Source organism: Stegastes partitus, unplaced genomic scaffold, assembly GCF_000690725.1.
Source record: "Stegastes partitus isolate 25-593 unplaced genomic scaffold, Stegastes_partitus-1.0.2 Scaffold352, whole genome shotgun sequence".
NCBI lineage: Eukaryota > Metazoa > Chordata > Actinopteri > Pomacentridae > Stegastes > Stegastes partitus.
The window spans coordinates 455,458-475,812 of record NW_007578083.1 but is presented as its reverse complement, the minus strand read 5'-3'; the positions used below and the strand labels follow the sequence as shown (position 1 = coordinate 475,812).

At 41.9% G+C, this 20,355-nt stretch overlaps 2 protein-coding genes across 2 annotated transcripts in view; one reads left to right on the top strand and one right to left on the bottom strand.

The window, feature by feature from the left end:
• The first annotated feature begins 1,516 nt into the window (after positions 1–1,516).
• Positions 1,517–10,064, top strand: mrpl45 (mitochondrial ribosomal protein L45). The gene is made up of 8 exons (XM_008284252.1): positions 1,517–1,602; positions 2,823–3,015; positions 4,268–4,385; positions 4,560–4,658; positions 5,263–5,311; positions 5,399–5,548; positions 5,747–5,920; positions 9,601–10,064. The coding sequence occupies exons 1-8, from the start codon at positions 1,540–1,542 to the stop codon at positions 9,697–9,699; spliced, it is 945 nt and encodes a 314-aa protein (XP_008282474.1). The 5' UTR covers positions 1,517–1,539; the 3' UTR covers positions 9,700–10,064.
• Positions 10,065–12,012: 1,948 nt separating this feature from the next.
• gpr179 (G protein-coupled receptor 179) overlaps positions 12,013–20,355 on the bottom strand; it is a 34,531-nt gene continuing 26,188 nt past the window's right edge. The window contains exons 7-12 of the mRNA XM_008284251.1: positions 19,085–19,323; positions 17,458–17,596; positions 17,225–17,327; positions 15,977–16,123; positions 12,906–15,573; positions 12,013–12,719 (exon numbers count right to left, since the gene is read on the bottom strand). Coding sequence (XP_008282473.1) covers positions 12,013–12,719; positions 12,906–15,573; positions 15,977–16,123; positions 17,225–17,327; positions 17,458–17,596; positions 19,085–19,323 — 4,003 coding nt within the window. The remainder of the gene's footprint in view (positions 12,720–12,905; positions 15,574–15,976; positions 16,124–17,224; positions 17,328–17,457; positions 17,597–19,084; positions 19,324–20,355) is intronic.

The following is a 20,355-nucleotide window of genomic DNA, read 5'->3' as shown; positions in this document are numbered from 1 at the left end:
AGATTTTTCATCTTCTTTCATTACATTTACATGCACATTAGTATTTCAGTTTTCTGTGTTGGGCTGGTTTTAATGGCATTTACATAGAACTTTATGTCGGTGGTCACTGCAGTGTCTGGGTTTCTGTTCATATGTGTGTTGTTATGTATTAATTTCTCACCATCTGAGTGGGTATGTTTTGTACCAACAAAAAATGTTCATAAACTTGGATAAGGTGTTTACATGTCACACTATCCCAGTTTTTATGAGTCCTGCAGGTAGCATATGCGGGTTTCTCACCATCAGGCCTTATTTAGGTTCAGTGGCTTCAGCAGGCCTGCGTGTCCAAGGCTATAGCCCTGGATGTTTTAAATATGTTAAGTATAGTTTCTTTGTCTAAGAACAATAAAGAAAATAGTCCTGGCTCTGTTAATCTATTAATTCAATCATGTAATAAATCACTCAAAAATAATATGATATAGTTGATGCTATACTATTTAAGGGATCAGTCACACAAATTACAATTCAATTGATGAAAACAAGTGTTATTACTGTGTACTGTTACAGATGATCGTAGCACTTTAAACGTCATGAATAATATTAATTTCAAGGCCTAAAGTTTGAGAACCACTGGTCTCGTTGTGATGTGAAGCACGACGAGAAAGAAAGCAGGATGACCTAACTTAGCCCAGAGCACAGTTTATTATTTTTTTAAATATTCTGAGAATACTGCAATCACCAAAGTAAAACATAAAAGCTGCTGGACTGGGCTGAGCACCCAATATGTAAAGATTCCAGCAACACTTTGACTTTTAAAGCCAGGATAACATTTTTACATGGTGAACACATTATCAAGATTCTCCAGTAATCTGATCATAACCGCGACCCTGGTGTTTCTGTAAACATGCAATCTATGACATACAGTCGTCCTCAAATGTATTCATACCCTCCTATTAAAGATGAAAAAAATACCAAAACAACTGTCACTGAAATAAGTTGAAATTAACAAAAGTAATCATAAATAAAAATGTAATGAACATCATGACATTGCTTTTGAATTGTGGTTCAACAGAAATATTTTAAATAAATAAATAGATAAATAAATAAATAGACACACAAGCATGATGGGACCCGTGAACTAATATGTAGTTGAACAACCCTCTGAGCCAATCACTGCCATCAGGTGTTTCCTGTAACTCTCAGTCAGACTTCTGCACCTGTTGACAGGTATTCTGGACCACTGCTCACCTGCTCATCAGCAAAGGGCTCTCATTTGTCCAGGACAGTTTTTTTTGTTTTTTAATTATTCTTTTCAATCACAATTCAAAAGCAACGTCTTAATTCACAAAAATTACAATTTAACAAATTTTTATTTATTATTATTTTTTTTCAGTTTCTAGTTATTTGAGCGACTATGGTGAATTTTGCCTGCTCTTTAATGGAAGGGGATGAATACATTTGAGGACGACTGTAAACTCAACACTGAAGCCCGGGCGGGAGTTTTATTTTGAAAGTACTCACCAAACGTCTTAGCGGAGCATCCGGACTAACGGTGTCAAGATGGCGGTGCCCATGAGGAGGACGCTGTTGGCCCTCCACACAGCAACACGTAGCAATGTAAAGGTACGTTCGCATTTATTTACACGTGACTATTTAGCATTTACAGTCAGTGCACTGAAGACGCAGCACGTTCGTTTTGTTTGTTCTTATCAACGCGTTGTGCTGCAAATAGTCCTGAGCGGAGCTAGCTGAGCTAATGTTAGCTAACTGTCAGGACGTGAGCATCCACACAGACGCAGAGAGGCCGAGTGTCAGCTGGAAAAATGTACCTGCTCAGTAGAAATACTCAGGGTAACTCCATACTGAAAGGTAATTAGTTTAAAAAATGGATTAAAAAATATATAACAGTATGTATAGGTTAAAATTTTATTTTACTCTCACATCACATGTAAACTTTAAGATCTTATTTGACATGGCAGATATTTTCACATTTCTCTGTCTGCATTGTTTTGCATTTTTTGCCCCTACATGACCGATCAAATGGTCACTTTGCTCGACCTTTTAAATCAGCACCACAAAGACTTATTCAAAGCATCTGGTGAAAATTCCTGCATGTTTTTTTTTCACATCAAGACATGTTTTCCAGAAAAACAAAATGTCACAATAATTTTTCTCAAATGTGAGTGTTTTTTAATTTTTGTATGATGAATAAAAACTTTTTTCTTTACTAAAGTGTGATCAAATGTGGCCAAATTAGTGGTGATATATGTATTATTTACTGCATCGCATTTCTTTGCTACTTGTAAATTAGGATTTTACACGCAAAATAACTCAAATACAGCCCACTGTAATAGATAATGCCTAAGAGATAATACAACCAGCTGCAGTAGTAAAAGGCATGAATTCATGTGTAGTAATAACCTGATAGTAGAGCACAGCACTCAGAGGGGCAGTCATTTTCTGAGCTCAGGAGATCGATATTTTAAGTACATTTTGATGGTATCCTGCAGCCATAGAGTTCCCCGATGATGGAGGAATTTTACCTGGCTTGAGGTTTGTGGTATGTTAGTTATTTAAAATGGAAAGCTGAAAAAAGCTCACGTTTAAGGGAAAACAGTTGAAGGTCATGACTCACTTCCTCCAGTCGGACCAACACTACACAGGGGATTACATCACGACAATGACGTGTAGTGAATGTCTGGACTGTCTCAGCTTTTGCCCGTTTTAGTATTTCACTCTTGTGCATTGAAAGAGTGGGGAAAGCTCAGTAAAAGGAGAAATCATGACCACAGAGTATAGATTCATAAGTTGATTCTGAAAACACCGATCTGCTCTTTTCTCAGAATGCCGAGGCGTCTCTGGACGTGCGACTTCCCGTCCCACTTCTGCTGCCGGTGCGCCTGAAGCGATTCTTTGTCCCTCCAGCACCGGCAAGGAAGGGACAGAAGGAGGAGAACCCAGAGGCCAAGGCCCGAGCAGCAGGCATCGTCTTCAGGCAGCAGTACTTTGAGAGGCCCATCAACATCGCGTGCACTGGTAAAATGATTCTGAAACTGTGCATACATGATGGTTTCCAGTGGTTCAGACTGGACACTATAACACGATATAAACAGATGCTGGTATACGATGGGTGATGACAAGATTCTCAACACTTGTACCAGTATGACAATAAGTAGAGCTGGATATTACCAATGATCTCCTTGTTTTGAACTTCACGTCCTTGTATGTTCCATAATCGAGCAGCACTGTCGTTTCCTTGAATATGTAATTACATACTGCAGAGGCTGTGGCTCAGGTGGTAGAGCGGCTGTCCTCTGATCGTAAGGTTGGCGGTTCGATCCGTCCACAGTCGTTGGGCAAGACACTGAACCCAAAGTTGCTCCCAAAAAATGGTCTTTGTGTGCAGCCTGGTAGTGACTAAAGCCACAATTTAGATCTATAAGAACGTTTTGGTGGCTACGGAAAGATTAGTTTTCACCAGTTGGTTAATGATTGTTCAGAACCTGTAGATACAAACTGAAAAAAGGAGAAAATTGTCGATAAAATTGTGTCTGACAAATTAAGACAACAGTGGAAACTTCTTACTTTTGTGCACCAGATGTTTGTTTGTTTTTTTTTTAAACTACCTGCTTGTCCTGAACTCTGGAGGTCCCACCTTACAACTGTTGAGTCGAAAGGCGTTTTTATAACAAGTGATTCTGACTCATTAAACCGACAGAATCACGAGTTCACTAATGCTTTGCTTCGAGGGTGTATGACTCGACACAGCCAAGGGTCATTCAGAGTAAATTTCAGTCAACAAAAGTCCTGGGTAAAAAAAGAAAGAAGCTGCTCCGTGTATTTTTCATTTGCTCGTAGCTACGAAAAATAAAAATATTATAGAAGAGATTCTTTGGCTTTGAAACTTAACAAATTCAAATCTCTGGTTGACAACCAACCATCTGCTCTCTAAAGAGCCGTGTGAGGCACTCATACATCACAATGCCAGCAGAAAGCCAGTTAATATCCCAAAGCATGTCGATTTATAAGATTATATTTAAGAGTTTAAATGTAGGAATATGAAACAGAGGATTTAAGTTCGATAAGCATTATTGTATAAACAAGAACCATGAAGAAAGTCTTTAGATGGCTGATGGTCAGAACACATCCCAACATCCAACAAAGCTTCTGTGTGGAGCTATTTTTGGTCAGTCAGTCGTCAACTGTGGATTGAAAGGATTTATTTTGAAAACTGTCCCTGGTTGGAGGGAACGCGCTGATTGATCAGTCATGTCTGTTTCTTCACCAGCGGGAATCTTCGACCCTTACATCCCTCCAGAGGGTGACGCTCGTCTGTCTGCTCTGTCGAAAGAAGGCCTGAAACAACGAACTGAACAGATTCGACAGACCGCCGCCTCACAATTAGCGTAAGATCATTTTCTCTGTCTCCTCACGTTGTTCCTACACAGACACTGTTCTTGGTAAACGTATCTGAGTCTTGCAGGTAAGAACTACGTTGGTTGAATGTTTGAGACTGAGGGCTGTTTTATTTTCTTTGATCCAAAACATCTGATGATTTTTTTTCCTCTCCATTGTTTCAGGATTCGTAAAATCAAAGAGCACGACTCTGAGTTCACAACGAAGGATTTTGCAGAGCGAGCTCAAGAAATCTTTATCGAGGCTCACGGCGCCCTGACACAGTAAGGAAACAAAGTCTAACCTCAGCCTCACAGTGAGGGAAGGAGGGAAGGAGGGAAGGAGAGAGGGAAGGAGGGACTCTGCTTATTATTGTGAGACATTTGTTACAAGAGTTGGACTCATGCTGCCTCAGATCTGCTGATTAAACAATCGTGATTATTGTTTTAAAAAAAAATTACAGTAATGATAAACTGATTTTGGGCTGCAGGTGGCTCAGTGGTTAGCACTGTTGCCTCGCAGCTAGAAGGTCGCTGGTTCACGTCCCGGTGAGGACACCCGGGATTTTTCTGCGTGGAGTCTCCATGTTCTCCCTGTGCAGCGTGGGTTCTCTCCAGGTTCTTCCTCCTGTCCAGGTGAACCTGCCTTCACCCTGAGTCAGCTGGGATAGACTCCAGCCCCCCATGACCCGAGTGAGGATTAAGGTGTAGAGATGATGGATGGATGGTTTGAAAATGAACTGCTCTTACTGCCAAACAAAAGACTTTTTAATCATTTCTTGCTGCGTCGTGTAAAGAGGAAGGAATGGAAGCAGACGTTAAATTAACCCTCAAACTCTGTTGTTTAGGTGTCAGAGAGGCAGGTAAACATCTGCTGTTTGTTTTACAGGTTCAATAAGGAGAAGCTTCACTCCTTGGTGACAGAAAGATGTTATCCTGTGAGTTATTCCTCTCAACGTTGCTGGGATTAATTCAGATCCTCGGTTCGTTGAGCTTCTCTCATCGCCTCTCTGCTCTGTGCTCAGGAGATGACGAGAGGCAACCGCTACAAGACGATCCGCTGGAGGTTCGTCGAGTCTCTGGAGCCGCCCAAAGTGGTCCACGCCCGCTGCCCCGACATGGTCACCAAAGGCAACCTGTACGGCCAGGTGACGGTCCGCATGCACTCCAAGCAGGTATGACTCGTGTGCCAACAGACATGCAAAAGTCCACACTTCATATGACAATGAACTGTTTGTGGCTGGTAGTATTGTTTTAGATCATTCCAGCGTCTCCCATGTGCAGCACAGTTTTGAGCGTTTAACCTCAGTACATTTAAATGCAGTTGTTTGAGGTTTAGCGTGAACACAGATATCCCTCCGCTCACCCTGCAGACTCTGGCTATCTACGATCGCTTCGGGAGGCTGATGCTGGGCAGCGAGGAGCAGCCGAAGGACGTCTTGGAGTATCTGGTCATAGAACGACACCTCATCAACCCCTACGGACGATGGAGGTTACACGGAAAAATAGTGCCGTCCTGGGCTCCTGCCAAGGGCCCAATTATTAAGGTGACCCTCTACTCTGCACCGCTGACAGCATTTATCTTTTAGTAAGAAAGAGGCAGAGGTCCAAGGCTCTCTCCCTGTCAAAAGGAAATTAAAAAACCTTTATTAACTGGCCACTTCATACTTCACTTTAATGACCATATGAACAAGGTTGATGCTGTAACGAAGGTCTTTGGAGCTTTTTTCATATGTTTTAAATTTGTTTTTTCCTTGCTGTTCCATGTTTGTATACCAGATTCTGCTCCTGCCCTCATTAACCGTCTGGGATCTGCATTGTGTTGTATTGAAGCGTTTAACCCACAGGCACATTCACACAATATCTATCAACAGGCCTGTGGCTGCTCGGCTCATTATACCCCAGTTAGAAACAAACGGATGTCGTCAGAGCACAGACGAGTTCGTACGTCTGACAGGATTAGTGTTGGACGTGTTCATGTGAAAGGTCCCATGTTGTGCCTCTTTTTCAGTAAATTCATGAAAGTCGCACATGTTCTCAGAATACTGCAAAGATGGTTCGTTCTACACTGACTGCATGAGCACTGGTTGGAGTCCTGGTCTAAATGGGTGGCTTCAGGGTCTGTCTCAGCCATCCTTTACATCCAAATACACTTAAATTCACAGCAAATGTTTTTACTTCATGTGTTTGGTGAGTTTGTCAGACGTCACCGTGGTTATAAAAACAGCAGTTTAGCCACAGAATGGGAAAAGGCTTCGAGGTGTCAGCTGGTTAACATGCACTCTTAATAGTCACCGTTTCATACTTGCTCCATTGTCGGACAATAGAAATAGAAAAATGTGTGAATGACAGCTTATTGGAATTTCCGCTGTATGAAAAGTGAGTATAGAAAGCAGGAGAGAAGTAAACAGATGTCACCACCGGCTGAGTTTAGGATGCACCGAAGCACAACAGGCGAGGTGAAAACACAGCAGCACACCAACTTCCTGTTTCAAGCTGGTCGTACAGTTTCCACATAGTTCTGATGTGGGAATCAAAGCTTACGGTAAAACATAGTCGATTTAGCCGCATTTTTTGATTGTTGTGAGGACATTGCTGTTAAAAATGAAAGTCATCCACTGGATTTTCATTTCCTTAAATGCTGGGAGTGCCTAAAGACATTTGTGTTCACTCTCACAGCCAACAGCAGAACATTTGGTGCGCTTCACTTGTGGCTGAGACATTTTAGAATTAGTAGGTGCTGCTCTAGAAAGGAACTGTACTTGAGGGAGATGCTCATTGTGAATGGCTCGCCTCAGAGGGGGCAGGACGATGCAAATGACTGAGCTCAGCAGCTCTTGATGACCCAGTTTCCACGTAGAAACCTACTGGTTTGTAAAGCTGGGCAGCGAGGGGAAGGCAACGGTAAACATCCTCAAACTTTCAGAGCTTTTTTGTTTAATCCCTCCAAATGTATTAAACACACAAAACGTGATAAAAATGGATTTTCACCATAGCTCAGAAAATGAGCAACTACTGAGACTAGGAATGTATGGTGCAGTCAATCTGTCATACAAATCAAAATATGTTGGACAAAATTTAGAAAGCTAAGGTCAGTGTGCTTTATGGAGTTAATTATTTGATAACATTGCCATGGAGCTGACCTACGAGAAAGACAGCTCACATAGAAAACCGGTTGTCTTTGCACTTAAATCACAGCAGTTCACAAAAACATGATTCAGATGTACTTCTTCTGTGTAGACTTTTGTTTATTCTGTTTGTCTTGTCCAGGTTTGGAGACAACTTCCAAACTCTTACTTTGGATGACCAACAGACCTCACTGTAGAGGCGTTTTTAATTATGAATATTAATATTTTTAATTTCCATAGAACATAACAGTGAGGTCATCCAAAGTCAAGGCAGAATTGATGATCATTTTATGATACCCTGAACACCACAAACCTAAACTCCGTTCATGTTGCTGTGTTGGGGTGGAGGCAGAAGTACAGCCAACCCTGTCCACATACTCGTTGCAACTAGAGATAAAAGAGAATTTTTTTTTTCTCATAATGTGGGTGAATGGCTCTTTTAAAACACTCTGGCTGCGTTTTACTGATCACTGAGCTCTGGAGGGATTTAGGGGACTCCTACAGGGCTGAACAGCAGCATTTACTTCAATTAACGAGCATGTCTCCATCAAATCTGAATCAATTGGACATACAGGAATGTGATGTTGTGATTCACATGTAACTGCTGCTCGGCTGCGGTGGAAGAAATGTGCAGATCATTTACTGCTTCAGTAAATGTAGAAATATCTATTTAAAGTATCAACACAAAAAAAAGTGTTCATTCTGCAGATCAGTGACTTTTCTATTCATGTAGGATTATTAATGCCGATGCAGCTTGTTGGTTTCCAGTCTTACAAACACATTCCTGTATGAACCTTTTTGCAGTGCAGTGAGAATATTTCACCATCTTTCTAATTTAGTTTAGTTTGGAAATCAGCATCTCTACTGGGCTGCTGTGTAAGAAAAAAAAGTGGAATTTGGCACCAAAACAGTTTGAAATGTGCCCTTTTTTTAAAGAAATGATAATACAAAAAAAAATCCTAAATTCCAGACTCCAAAGACTTGATAAGAGGGAGATGTGTTTCCCACTGGACTCACAAGGATCTTGTAGCGACATATATTCAATCCACAACATTAAAAGCAATCTGCCAATCAACTGTTCCTGCAGCTGTACTGTGCTTGAGTGCAGTTGTGGAGTGAATGTGTTGCTTGGAATTCACATCATCTGATCTGCAAAACTATTTTAGTTGCCTCCATGCAAATAAGTTCAGAAACAAATCCCCGTAAAATTCAGATCACCTGAGAGAACGTGTTCACCCTCTGCACCAGTCTTCACGAAGCTGGACTGGAACAGAAGATGGCTTGCACTGTACGCATCACTGCAAAAACATAGAACGTAATCACCTTAAATCTGTGAGTCAGCTCCTGCTGTGTCTCAGATATTCCTGACAGATGGAGCAGTAATGATGCCTGGAAGGTGTTTCTTACTCCTCTCTGCTGAAATCCAACCATCGCCATCTGAGCTCTGCAAAATGTGTGAGCCATGCTGTCAAACAAATATGAAATTGGTGGCGAATCGTCCCTCATCCTTCCTTATCATACAGACTTTATGATAGTCAGCTACTAAACACTGAAACCTCTCGCTTTGCATTGAACAAGAACACACGGGAAATGTACAGTCGTCCTCCAATGTTTTCATATCCTCCCATTAAAGAAAAAACAAAAAACAAAAAACATAAGCAAACCAGCCTGATGGGATCCGTGAACTAATATGTAGCTGAACAACCCTCTGAGCCAATCACTGCCATCAGGTGTTTCCTGTAACTCTCAGTCAGACTTCTGCACCTGTTGACAGGTGTTCTGGACCACTGCTCATCAGCAAAGGACTCTCATTGGTCCAGGACAGTTTTTTTTTGTTTTTTTAAATTATTCTTTTCAACCACAATTCAAAAGCAACGTCTTATTTCACTAAATTATAATTTAACAAATTTTTATTTATTATTACTTTTTTCAGTTTCTAGTTATTTGAGCAACTGTTGTGAAATTTGTCTTTTCTTTAATGGAAGGCTGTGAATAGACTGCGCTTGAGATGTGTTCTGCATATATTCTGTAATTATGTGCAGATTATATTTGTTTCAACGAAATTTAAATTCACATCCACTCCTCTCTCTCTCTTCCAGACGGTCATCATCCCTGGTCCAGAGCTGAAACCAGGGGAAGAATTTGACGCCCTCAACTATCAAGTTCCCAAACCAGCGGCAGTTCAGTGGAATAAATAGGCCACCGGGTGGCGCTGCTCTTTTCATCAAACCTCAGTGCACATTATCAGCAGTCAAGGGCCAAATGCTGTTAAACATTTGGCTGTGGCTTGTTACAGTTTGTCCACTTTGGCAGGAAACTGGGCTTCTTACTGTTTGAAAAAGGATTTTGGCTGTTAAGACACTAGAAGCAGCAGGTGAGTTTAAAGATGAGCAAACCGCTGCATCCTGGAGCCAATGAAGCTGCTCGTTTCTCGACAGGAAGTCAAACAACAGTCTGGAATAATAACGGCGCCTTTCATGACTGCAGTTGTGTGTCGCACATTTTTATGTTTTCTTCATGTAATGTGTACAAGCAAGAAATAAAATGTACAGATCACCAGAAACTGAATGGTTTATTTCTGTGATGAGTATACTGCATGTTGACCTCAGGAAATACAAAAATAAGTGTTCCACCTGCTTTTTTTTGTTTTGTTTTTTTTCCACCAGCACGTTGGTGCAAACCAAGGGACGTGTTACAACATTAGATTTTTTTTTTCTTTTTCTTTTTTTTTTAAACAGGACAACAATTTACATCACGCTCATTCAAAAACACAAACATGCAACAACGCTTACAAAACTAGGTCACTCCGTCAACAAAAAAAAGAAAAAAGCCTGGGCAATGTTCAACCATGAAGTCACTGAATGAAACAAACTGATGCTGCAGCAGCTGAAATGCAAATAATCATCACAGTTTCACCGACTAATTGCTGGCTTAGATGTGAATGAATTGCACCACTACAGAAAACTGTTGATAGGGTAAAACCTTTGCAAGCTTTTAAAAAGTTGGATTCAACTTTACCTGAAACTTCTGATTAATGTTTCAGAACTTTATTTAGAATTTAAATATTGTTTCAAATAATATTTTCAAGTATTGGACACAAAAATATGGGGCCTTTTTTGATATAAATCATTAGCTAGTAATGATAGAAGATATTACTGATTGACCTGTAAGTAGTCAAAGATTAAAAAAAATAAAAATCTCAGAATTTCCCAGGATTCCTGTGAAGGTTTTAATGCAGAAGGACCTCTTATAATTTAGTTCCCATACAGAGACTGATAATATGTGAACACCATGACTTTTCTCCTGTGGTGAGGATAATATTGGCCATATAAAGAGTCTTTCAATTAACCGAGTAATCAACCTTATGAACTAATGTCCATCAATTTGAATGTTCTGTCCATTCATCAAACATTTTGACTGTTTCTGATGTTAACTTTGTGGTGTCCGGTGTACTCCATCCACATAAAAAGCTCTGGTATTATTTTAGAAACTCGGACATTAAAAGGATTATGCATTTTTTACTCCACTTTAGGGGCAAAATTCTTGTGTTGTTGGTTAATGGTAATCCTTGCAATTTTTTGGCATTTCTTTTTTTTCTCTAAATTGTTGAAGTGGGAGATGGTTATGTTTCCCGTTATCATGAGTGCATAAAAAGTGAAAACATATTAACACTGGCATTTTGTCGAGAAATTAGTCAGTAAGCAAACAGGTATGCATAGTTTCATCAATACTTTTGAAATGTACCTTGACATCCATTGTAATCCCAGTTGCACTATTTGACACTTTCTTTTACTTTGAATATGTAATAATTGGAAGAAAAAAAATAGAGTTAAAATTCATTCATCTCGTGTAAGCTGTTCAGGATTAGAGTTCCATCTTTAGAGTCCCTGTGTTACCTTTGCATTTGTGAATTTGTTAGATCTTGTGGGCTATTCACCTAAGCCATGAGTCCAGCATATTCTGAGTACATGGCAAATATGTGAGTTATCACCTAAAAACATACAAAGACACAAAATTTAAAATGGGGGTATGGAAGCAGGAAGAAATGGGACCTCATCCAATTGCCTTTGACGCTTTTCCATCATTAAATTATGTCTATTGTTCATTTGTGGACCAATGATCGACATAAGTGTTATATGTGCTTCACTAAAAAATGACATTATTTTGTCAGTTTTGCACAACCTATAGTGCCCAACTCATCACCCTTCTAAAACTTGCCTCATCGTTGGATAGGAGCCTGGTCCAACTGGATAGACAAACTTGAAGTAACACAGCCTTAAGTTTTGTCTTTTATTAATTTTTAGTAATTGTTCATCAGAAAGGGCTTTCGTCTTTCCCAGCTGCAGGGAAGCTATTCTGTAGCTGAGCCTGCACTCCATTTGTAGCTTGGAAAATGATTAAACAATTCCCCTTTAACCACCATTGGGATACCACCAGAATGGTCTTAAAAGTGTTCACAATCCCCTTGACCTAAAAGGAGGAGCCAAAAGTGAATGCTGGCTAGGTTTAGCTCACAAGTCAGGTGGGAATACAAGAGCCTCAGCAGCACACTCTGCATCGTCCTCTTCATCTTCTTCTGGAATATTCTCAGGTTCCCATGTAAAGACGTCTGAGGCATTGTCTGTAAATGAGCCAGATCTGCTCCTTACCATCTCCCAAGGACACAAAGCATCACGTCGGCCTAGGGCTAAGTTTGCTTTAGACTCATCTGTCTGCTCCATGCTCATGTCTGCTGGAGTCTCTTCAGCAGACATGAGCCTTGATTCTTCAAATCCTTGATTTTCTATGACATCTTTGTTAGTGGGAGTATCGGCTTTGTCTTTGTCTCCATCTGCTCCAGCATCGTCTTGCTTTTCGACCAATTCTTTGCTATCCCATGGACAAACATCTGCCCGAGCACTATCTTGCTCTTTGAGAATTTTTGGGTCTTCTGTCTCCCAGGGACAAACATTTGCCCGAGCACTGTCTTGCTCTTGGAGAATTTTTGGGTCGTCTGTCTCCCAGGGGCAAAGATTTGTCCGAGCACTATCTTGCTTTTTCAGAATTTTTGGTTCTTCTGTCTCCCATGGACAAACGTCTGCCCGAGGACTGTCTTGCTTTGTCAGAACTTTATTGTCTTTTGTTTCCCATGGGCAAACATCTGCCAGAGTGCTGTCTTGCTTTTTAAGAACTTTTGGTTCTTCTGTCTCCCATGGACAAACATCTGCCCGTGCACTGTCTTGCTTTTGTAGAACTTTCGGGGCTTCCGAGTCCCATGGACAGACTTCTGCCCGAGCACTGTCTTGCTTTTGTAGAACTTTTGGAGCTTCCGAGTCCCATGGACAAACTTCTGCCCGAGGACTATCTTGCTTTTGTAGAACTTTTGGGGCTTCTGTCTCCCATGGACAAACATCTGCCCGAGCACTGTCTTGCTTTTGTAGGACTTTTGGGGCTTCTGTGTCCCATGGACAAACATTTGCCCGAGCACTATCTTGCTTTTGTAGAACTTTTGGGGCTTCTGTGTCCCATGGACAAACATCTGCCCGAGCACTGTCTTGCTTTTGTAGAACTTTTGGGGCTTCCGTGTCCCATGGACAAACATCTTCCCGGGAATTGTTCTGTCTTTGCAGCTTCTCTGATGGTTTTGATGCTTCAGTTTTGACTGTTCCTGTTTCCTCTGTCTCCCAAGGACACACATTTGTCCGAGCCGTGTCTTGTCTTATGTGACTCTCTGATGTTTTGGGGGTCTGTGGTGTTGCAGGTTCTTCAGTTTCCCATGGGCAAACATCAGCTGGTCTTTTTAGTTCTTGTGATACTGTTTTATTAGCTGCAGTTTTTTCAGGAATCTCAGTTTCCCAAGGGCATATGTTTACTTTTGTGTTGTCTTTCCCTTCAGTTTGTATGCCAGCACCTTTCAAGGTTGTGGAACCTTTTTCTGAGTCTTCTGGTTTATCCTGTGGTTCACCCTCCCAGGGACAAATATCAACCTTGATTGTCATTTGTGAAGTTGACTCTGTATTTGTTTGCTCAATGCTTCCTTCTTCAGATAGGCAAAGATCTTCCAGGATTTTTGGAGGGTCAGGAAACTCCCATGGACAACTTTCTGCTGTTTTAGTGACTTGTTTACCCCAAGTAAGGGCAGGTGACATTGCTTGGAATTGATGCTGATCACTTAACATTTCTTTTGATGCACCAGGATAGATGGCAGCTTTCATAACTTCTTGTTGAAAGGGCACCGACAGAGTCCCTTGTCCCTTGTGTTGCAGAGGATTTAGGTTTTCATATACAACTTCCACTTTGTCCTGAACATCCCAGGGGCAAACGTTAGCATATTCATTATCCTGTCTTACTGAAGTTTGGGGAGTTTCTGCAGTTTCCCAGGGACATACATCTGCTACACGTTTCAAAGATTGTTGAGTCTGTGAATCTTTGGCCAGGGTAGTATTAGAACTAACAGGAATATCCTGTGATTCCCAAGGACACACTGCACCACGACCGCTTTCTTGTCTTCTCACAGTCCCTTGTTCTTGAGATTCCCATGGGCATACATTAGGTCGTTCAGGTACCTGTGATTCCCAAGGACAGACATCTGCTTTAATGCTCTGCTGCTTCTTTGGTCCCCCTCCTTGCTGTAAAGAAGCGGCTCCATCCCATGGACACACATCTGAGGCAGAAACATTGCGAGCTGGTGTAATTCGATTACTACCTCTTCTATGGGTCGAAGGAGTTCTGGAGCTGCTGGAAGTCTCCCAAGAACCTATGCTACTACATTTGCTGTTCTGCCTTGATAAAAACACATTTTCGTAGGTGCCATCTTTTTGCATGTCATCCACTTCACATGGGTAGATGGCAGATTTTACGATGACAAGCCTCCGTGGGCTTCTGTCAGAGGAATCCCCAGAGGACAGTCTGATTGCATTCTGCTTCACAAGGGACGGCTTTCCGTCTCCTGTTGTCATACTTCTCTTCTGTAGTGACCTCTTTTCCACACTTGGACGTCTACTTGATGTTCCTGACCTTGGTGTTGTGGAAGCGCTTTCCTGGCTTTTTTGTGAAACAGAATCATCTTTATTTAAGTTACCATCCTTACTGGACTTGCTAGCTGCATCCATGGATCCCATGAATGATTTCACAGAGAGCCACTTAGTGGTGGTGGTACGGAAGGAGAAGACACGCTGATCCTTTGTGATCTTTGGTCTAGGAGAGCCTGGTGCACTTGCAGACACGGGACTCTGAGGTTTTGGTGACTCATTTTCACCTTGTACTCCCTTGTCCACAGAAGGGGTCTTTTCGACAGGTGGTGCATGGTCCCAGGGACAGACAAGTGCCTGTGGGGATGCTGGCTCTTTGACTTCATCATCGTCAGAGTTTGCGTATGTGACATGCTTCTGGTTCTTGTCGCCTGATTGTTCTTGCTCTACTTCCCAAGGACAGACCTCGGCCTTGTCAAATGATTCTGACTGGAGAGCACTCCTGGTCTGGTCACCTATGGAGAGGCTCTGCCTTGACCGCACTGTGCTAGCTCTGGAAACCTTGGGTATGTTCTCCATGGAATGGGCGGTAGTCGAGGTTAGGCTCCAAGATTTATGAAGCCTGGTGTGATCAGGATGCAGAAGATTGGTATCAATTGTCAGATTCTGGGCACTAGCTGACTTACAGACTCCAGCTGGAATATCCAAGGAGTCTGTCTCAGATCGCTGGGAGGATCTCTTCACAGAATTGGCCTTTAGCATGGAGTCGCGCAAGGAAGACTCTCTTTCCCTGACATAGTGATAATCACTTTGGGACTTGCGGATGGATGGTGATGGTGATGGTGATGGTGATTTCATTGAACTTCTGTAACTGATACTGACACTATCTGGGGTCCTCCTGAAAGAGTCAGAATGAAGACCACTTCTGCTGTGGAAGGATCCATCTTTCTCCTCACGACTGCACTGGCGACTCATGGTTTCTGGGATTTCAGCAATGCGTTTAATAATGGATCTCCCCAGCGCACATCGAGAACTTCGCTTCTTTGAGAGATGAGGGTTGTTTGCAGTCATCTTCTTTGTCTTGTGGACTTCTAACTGGGCATATAACTTCTTCAGTTCATCCTGGTACATATGAAGAAGGGAGGGAATTGATGATGGGATTGACGAGATGGTTGAAATGATGGAGGAGAGGAAAAGACAAGGAGAGCAACAAGTCAGAGGTAAGGTAAAAAAAAAAGTTTCATGTAAGAAGAACAGTTTGGGATATGAAAGGATAAAGGGTGGAGAAAGGTCATACAACATATGTTCAATCTAATGTTGATGGTCAGTATTTACTATTAATTTATGATTTAAATTATAATGCATTTAAGATTTTTTTTAAGCGTGTCTATATGTAATCATGACTAAAATTAAGGGACATTTATTTTTCTCGTTTAAATGTGACCTTTGGAATTTCCTCCAGATTCTGTAAATCATGTCCCAGTGCAAAGTGATAACATCGTTCTGAGGGGGCAAGAGAGTTTACCCGAAAGTCATCTGGGTCCACACTGTGCTCACTCCAAGCGGAGTGAAAACTGCTGTTGAGGTACGATCCAGAGCGCCGCAGATCCACTTCATCTTCATAAACTTCTGCTGCAATCTCCTCTCTTCCAGGCTTAGACACATAGAGGAACTGTGGAACATATACATGCATGTGTATGAGTAATGAGTGAGTACAGGTCACATGCAAGTGCTTCACATATGACAACAGTTCATGCACAGTGTTTATTTTGTGTGCGGGGGTCGGTTGATCTGCTGGGCTCTCGGACCGCACGAAACATAATGTTTGGGCTTAACAACAAAAAATGAAAACAGCAATTTGCTATTCCTTTTTTGAGTTATGACAACCTTCCATGAAACTATATCCAACCAACAAGCTACACTGAGTTAGGAGAATTAACTTTCCTTCTACAATCAAAAGTGTTTTTAATGACCAGTCCTTAGCATCTGAAATTATCCAGGCACGTTAAAATAGAGGAGGGGATCCGAAATCCTGAACTCAAGGTGAAAGAAAAAATCAAGTTTTCAAGCCAATTTAATTAAGTTATCTCAAATTTAATTTAGTTTTAAATTAAATTACACACAATATCCAGTTGATGCAATTTCAAACAATTTCCAACAGCAATATTTTTTATATATTTAATTAAGTGGTTGGAATAGGTGCCTAGTGCAATACTTAAATTTCTCTTTCTGTTAACAACTCAAAGACATCTGAAAGATGAGTCCAATTATACACTACATGTTGTATTTTAAACACTTGGTATCCACTGTGTAAAATTCTTTATCTTAAAAGTAGCTAAAGCTGTCAAATAAATGTAGTCCCTGTTACCCTCAGCCACAGCAGTCGAGGCATATGGCTGCCTTCGACACAGTAGAAATTATGAAAGACAGAACATACAATGACGCTTTTATAGAAATCATTGCTTTGACAGGAAAGCTGCATCAGTTTTTCTTTCCATTTACTTCCTTTCCACTTAGCCAAGATCAATTCATTTTGTCCCAGTACTTCATTATATGTAATAATAACTGCAGGACTAAAAAAATGGCGGCTGTGAGTACTCATTAGATTATTTGCACATTTATGTAAATTTAAATAAACCTGGAGCATGGCCAATAAAAAGTGTAAAGAGTAGGGACATCCATTTCAGATTAGTTACATGATGACCTTTTTTTCTACTAATTTTACTGCGACATAGGTTTACTTTGGCACTGTGACATGAAACACACTGAATACCTTGGGAATGAAGAGCAGGGCAAGAGTCACGGTGATGGTGACATGGGTGTGCATGAAGGAGAGCAGCAGCATCCAATCAGGGTGGAGAGACGGAAATGTGAACCTGAGGGAGGCAGAACCAACAAAACCAGTGTGTTTGTACAGCAGAGTACGATACACGATTACACGACTGAAGGCGTCGCTCAAGTAAATGTGATTGAGGTTCAGACGTATTAGTCTTGCTCGCTGTTTACCGGAACAAGTGGAACATGGAGGAGAGAAGCAGCTCGTTGTGGATGGCGATGCCCATGTAGCGAGGTTCATGGAAGGCTGAGGGGACCGGCCTGACGGCGGTCCACAAGGAACTGCCCCAGCACAGGAACAGAAGCTCCGCTGTGGCACAAAAAATAAGGATGCAGTCACTTTAGGTATACTGGCTCAGGTGGTAGAGTGGGTTGTCCTCCAATTGCAAGGTTGGCGGTTCGATCCCCCGCCCCCTCCACAGTCGAAGTGTCCTTGGGCAAGACACTGAACCTGAAGTTGCTCCCAATGGCAGACAGCACCTTGCATGGCAGCTCTGTCACCATTGGTATATGAATGTGTGTGTGAATGGGTGAATGAGAAACGCATTGTAAAGCGCTTTGGGTAAAAGCACTATACAAGAGCAGACCATTTACCATTTCACCATACTCACTTTAGCTTTTTACCTCCAAATGAAGTCATCTAGATGATCCGACTGACTATTGTAGCAATGTTGTTTTCTAAAGTAACGTCAGCATTACTTTGGCATGCACACACTGGAATTACTGAGGGAAACGATGGTCTTAAGTATCAAAATTGGACTTGTAATAAACAGGAATTATCCCTCGAAGTTTCTATCCAAATTTTTCCGTGTTGACAATACAGGTTCATGACAGGTGATACTGGTTTTAGCTTAATACTTCCATGAGCACTAGTTGTAATAGAAAACATGAATAGATTGAGTTGGTTTAAGTGCACTAAGAGGTTTGATAGAATCCTTATGAGAGTTCTTGGCGATCACAATATGTGCAATTACTGTATATTGTCTGTGAAGATTCTCAGTCATCCAGGTCATGGTTATTCTCATAGATTAATCGCAGCAACTGGACTTGCTTGAGTTCCTTGAAGACGTTCCACCTCTCATCCAAGAAGCTTCATCAGTTCTGACTGACTAGTTGGGAGTTCCACATACTGATATCCTTAAGGAGCCAATTAACACCTGAGTTTCAATTGGGGGTTTGTTGCTCCTTAGATGGCTTCTTTCACCCCTCTCTCAAACCATCTGTCCTCTGTCATCTGAGGACAGATGGCAGATCCTCAGATGACAGAGGACAGATGGTTTGAGAGAGGGGTGAAAGAAGCCATCTATGTCAAACTGGAAAAAACATCACTCAACAGGGGTGGAGGTCTGAGGCAGCACCTCTCACTTGTTCACAATTCAGTCCTAAGATCTCTCCCCAGGAAGATGAACCCACATCCACACCTAGCCACAAAGACCCTAACGAACCCCACTGTGGCAGGGGGAGCACTAACGACTCACAACAAACCCCCAGTTGAAACCAAAACTCAGGTGTTAATGACTCCTTAAGGATATCAGTATGTGGAACTCCCAACCAGTCAGTCAGAACTGATGAAGACTCTTGGATGAGAGGTGGAACGTCTTCAAGGAACTCAAGCAAGTCCAGTTGCTACGATTAATCTACGAGAATTACTACATATTTTGTGTTTTTAAAAATGGTGTTACCCTTCCTTTTTGTCACTTTTAACACCAAAAAACTGCACATGTAAAAAAAAACCCAGCATTTTGAAGTGAGAAGTGAGAAAGATGTTTCCTTATGATGTCTGTCTGCTGCAACTCACCCACGGCCATCATGTAGTCCCAGCGGTCCAGGTAACACAGGTTGAAGCCCTGTCCGTCCGTCGTGGTGGTGGTGACGAACACCGGAATGTTCCTGTCGCGGTTCTGCAGGACACCCACCGTCCACGCACACAAAAACCAGCTGACTGTCATCAGCATCACTCCCAGAATCCTCAGCAAGTGGAGGCTGGACATGTAGGGCACTCTCTGAGCCGTGCGCGAGAGGAACACCTTCAGAACCCTGTTCAGAGGCGAGAGTCGGTCAGTGTTGGACTGCTGATGACACAATGTGAAAAGTGTACATCTGTGAATGTCAGATAAATCTCACACTCAGTTATCTGTTCCACAGTCAATGTTGCCAGATTTAATTTTCTGCCCAAAACCAAACCATCCATCCATCATCCATACGCCGCTTAATCCTCACTAGGGTAACCTCAGCATGTTTCTGGACTGTGTGGGAGGAAGCCGGAGAACCCTGGAGAGAACCCACGCTGCACGGGGAGAACATGGAGACTCCACGCAGAAAGATCCCGGGTGTCCTCACCGGGACGCGAACCGGCGACCTTCTAGCTGTGAGGCAATGATGCTAACCACCAAGCCACCTTGCAGCCCCACAAAACCAAACCATTAGGACAAAAAAGACAAAGACAAGGTCCAAAGAGATGCTGACGTTAACTGGTGATTACAAATGTGAGTGAGCCTGGTTTTCCGTCTTTATGCGTAGCCCTGTGATAGACTGGTTACCTGTCCAGGTGAACCTGTCTTCACCCTGAGTCAGCTGGGATTGACTCCAGCCCCCCACTACCAGATGGAGGATTAAGTGGTGTATACATAATGGATGGATGGACATTAACCATTATCTTCAGTGGATGCCAGCGTCTAAAGTTTGCTTAATTCAACAATTGATAAGCGCTTGAATTTTAGCACATTAAAAGACACACGTATGTTAAATTAGAAGTGTATATGTCTTGTGCTACTACGTGGACTGTGTGTGCATGGTAAGGCCATTTAAAAGCATTTACAACCTCTCAGAAGGTTTTCTTTAACCACCATAAACCATCACAACCAGACATCTGCTTTCATCCTGAATATATGCCAATGAAATGTTCATTATATAATGCTAAAGTGTATTCACTTCAGTGCATTAACCATCATTCTGTCATGTCAGCATGAGACATCAGTTACCAGAGGTCTGTAAACTCAAGTGGAAACAGCTGCTGCAGAAAGTTGCTCAGTGACTGTATGTTTTCATTACCTGCAATTGACGCTAACC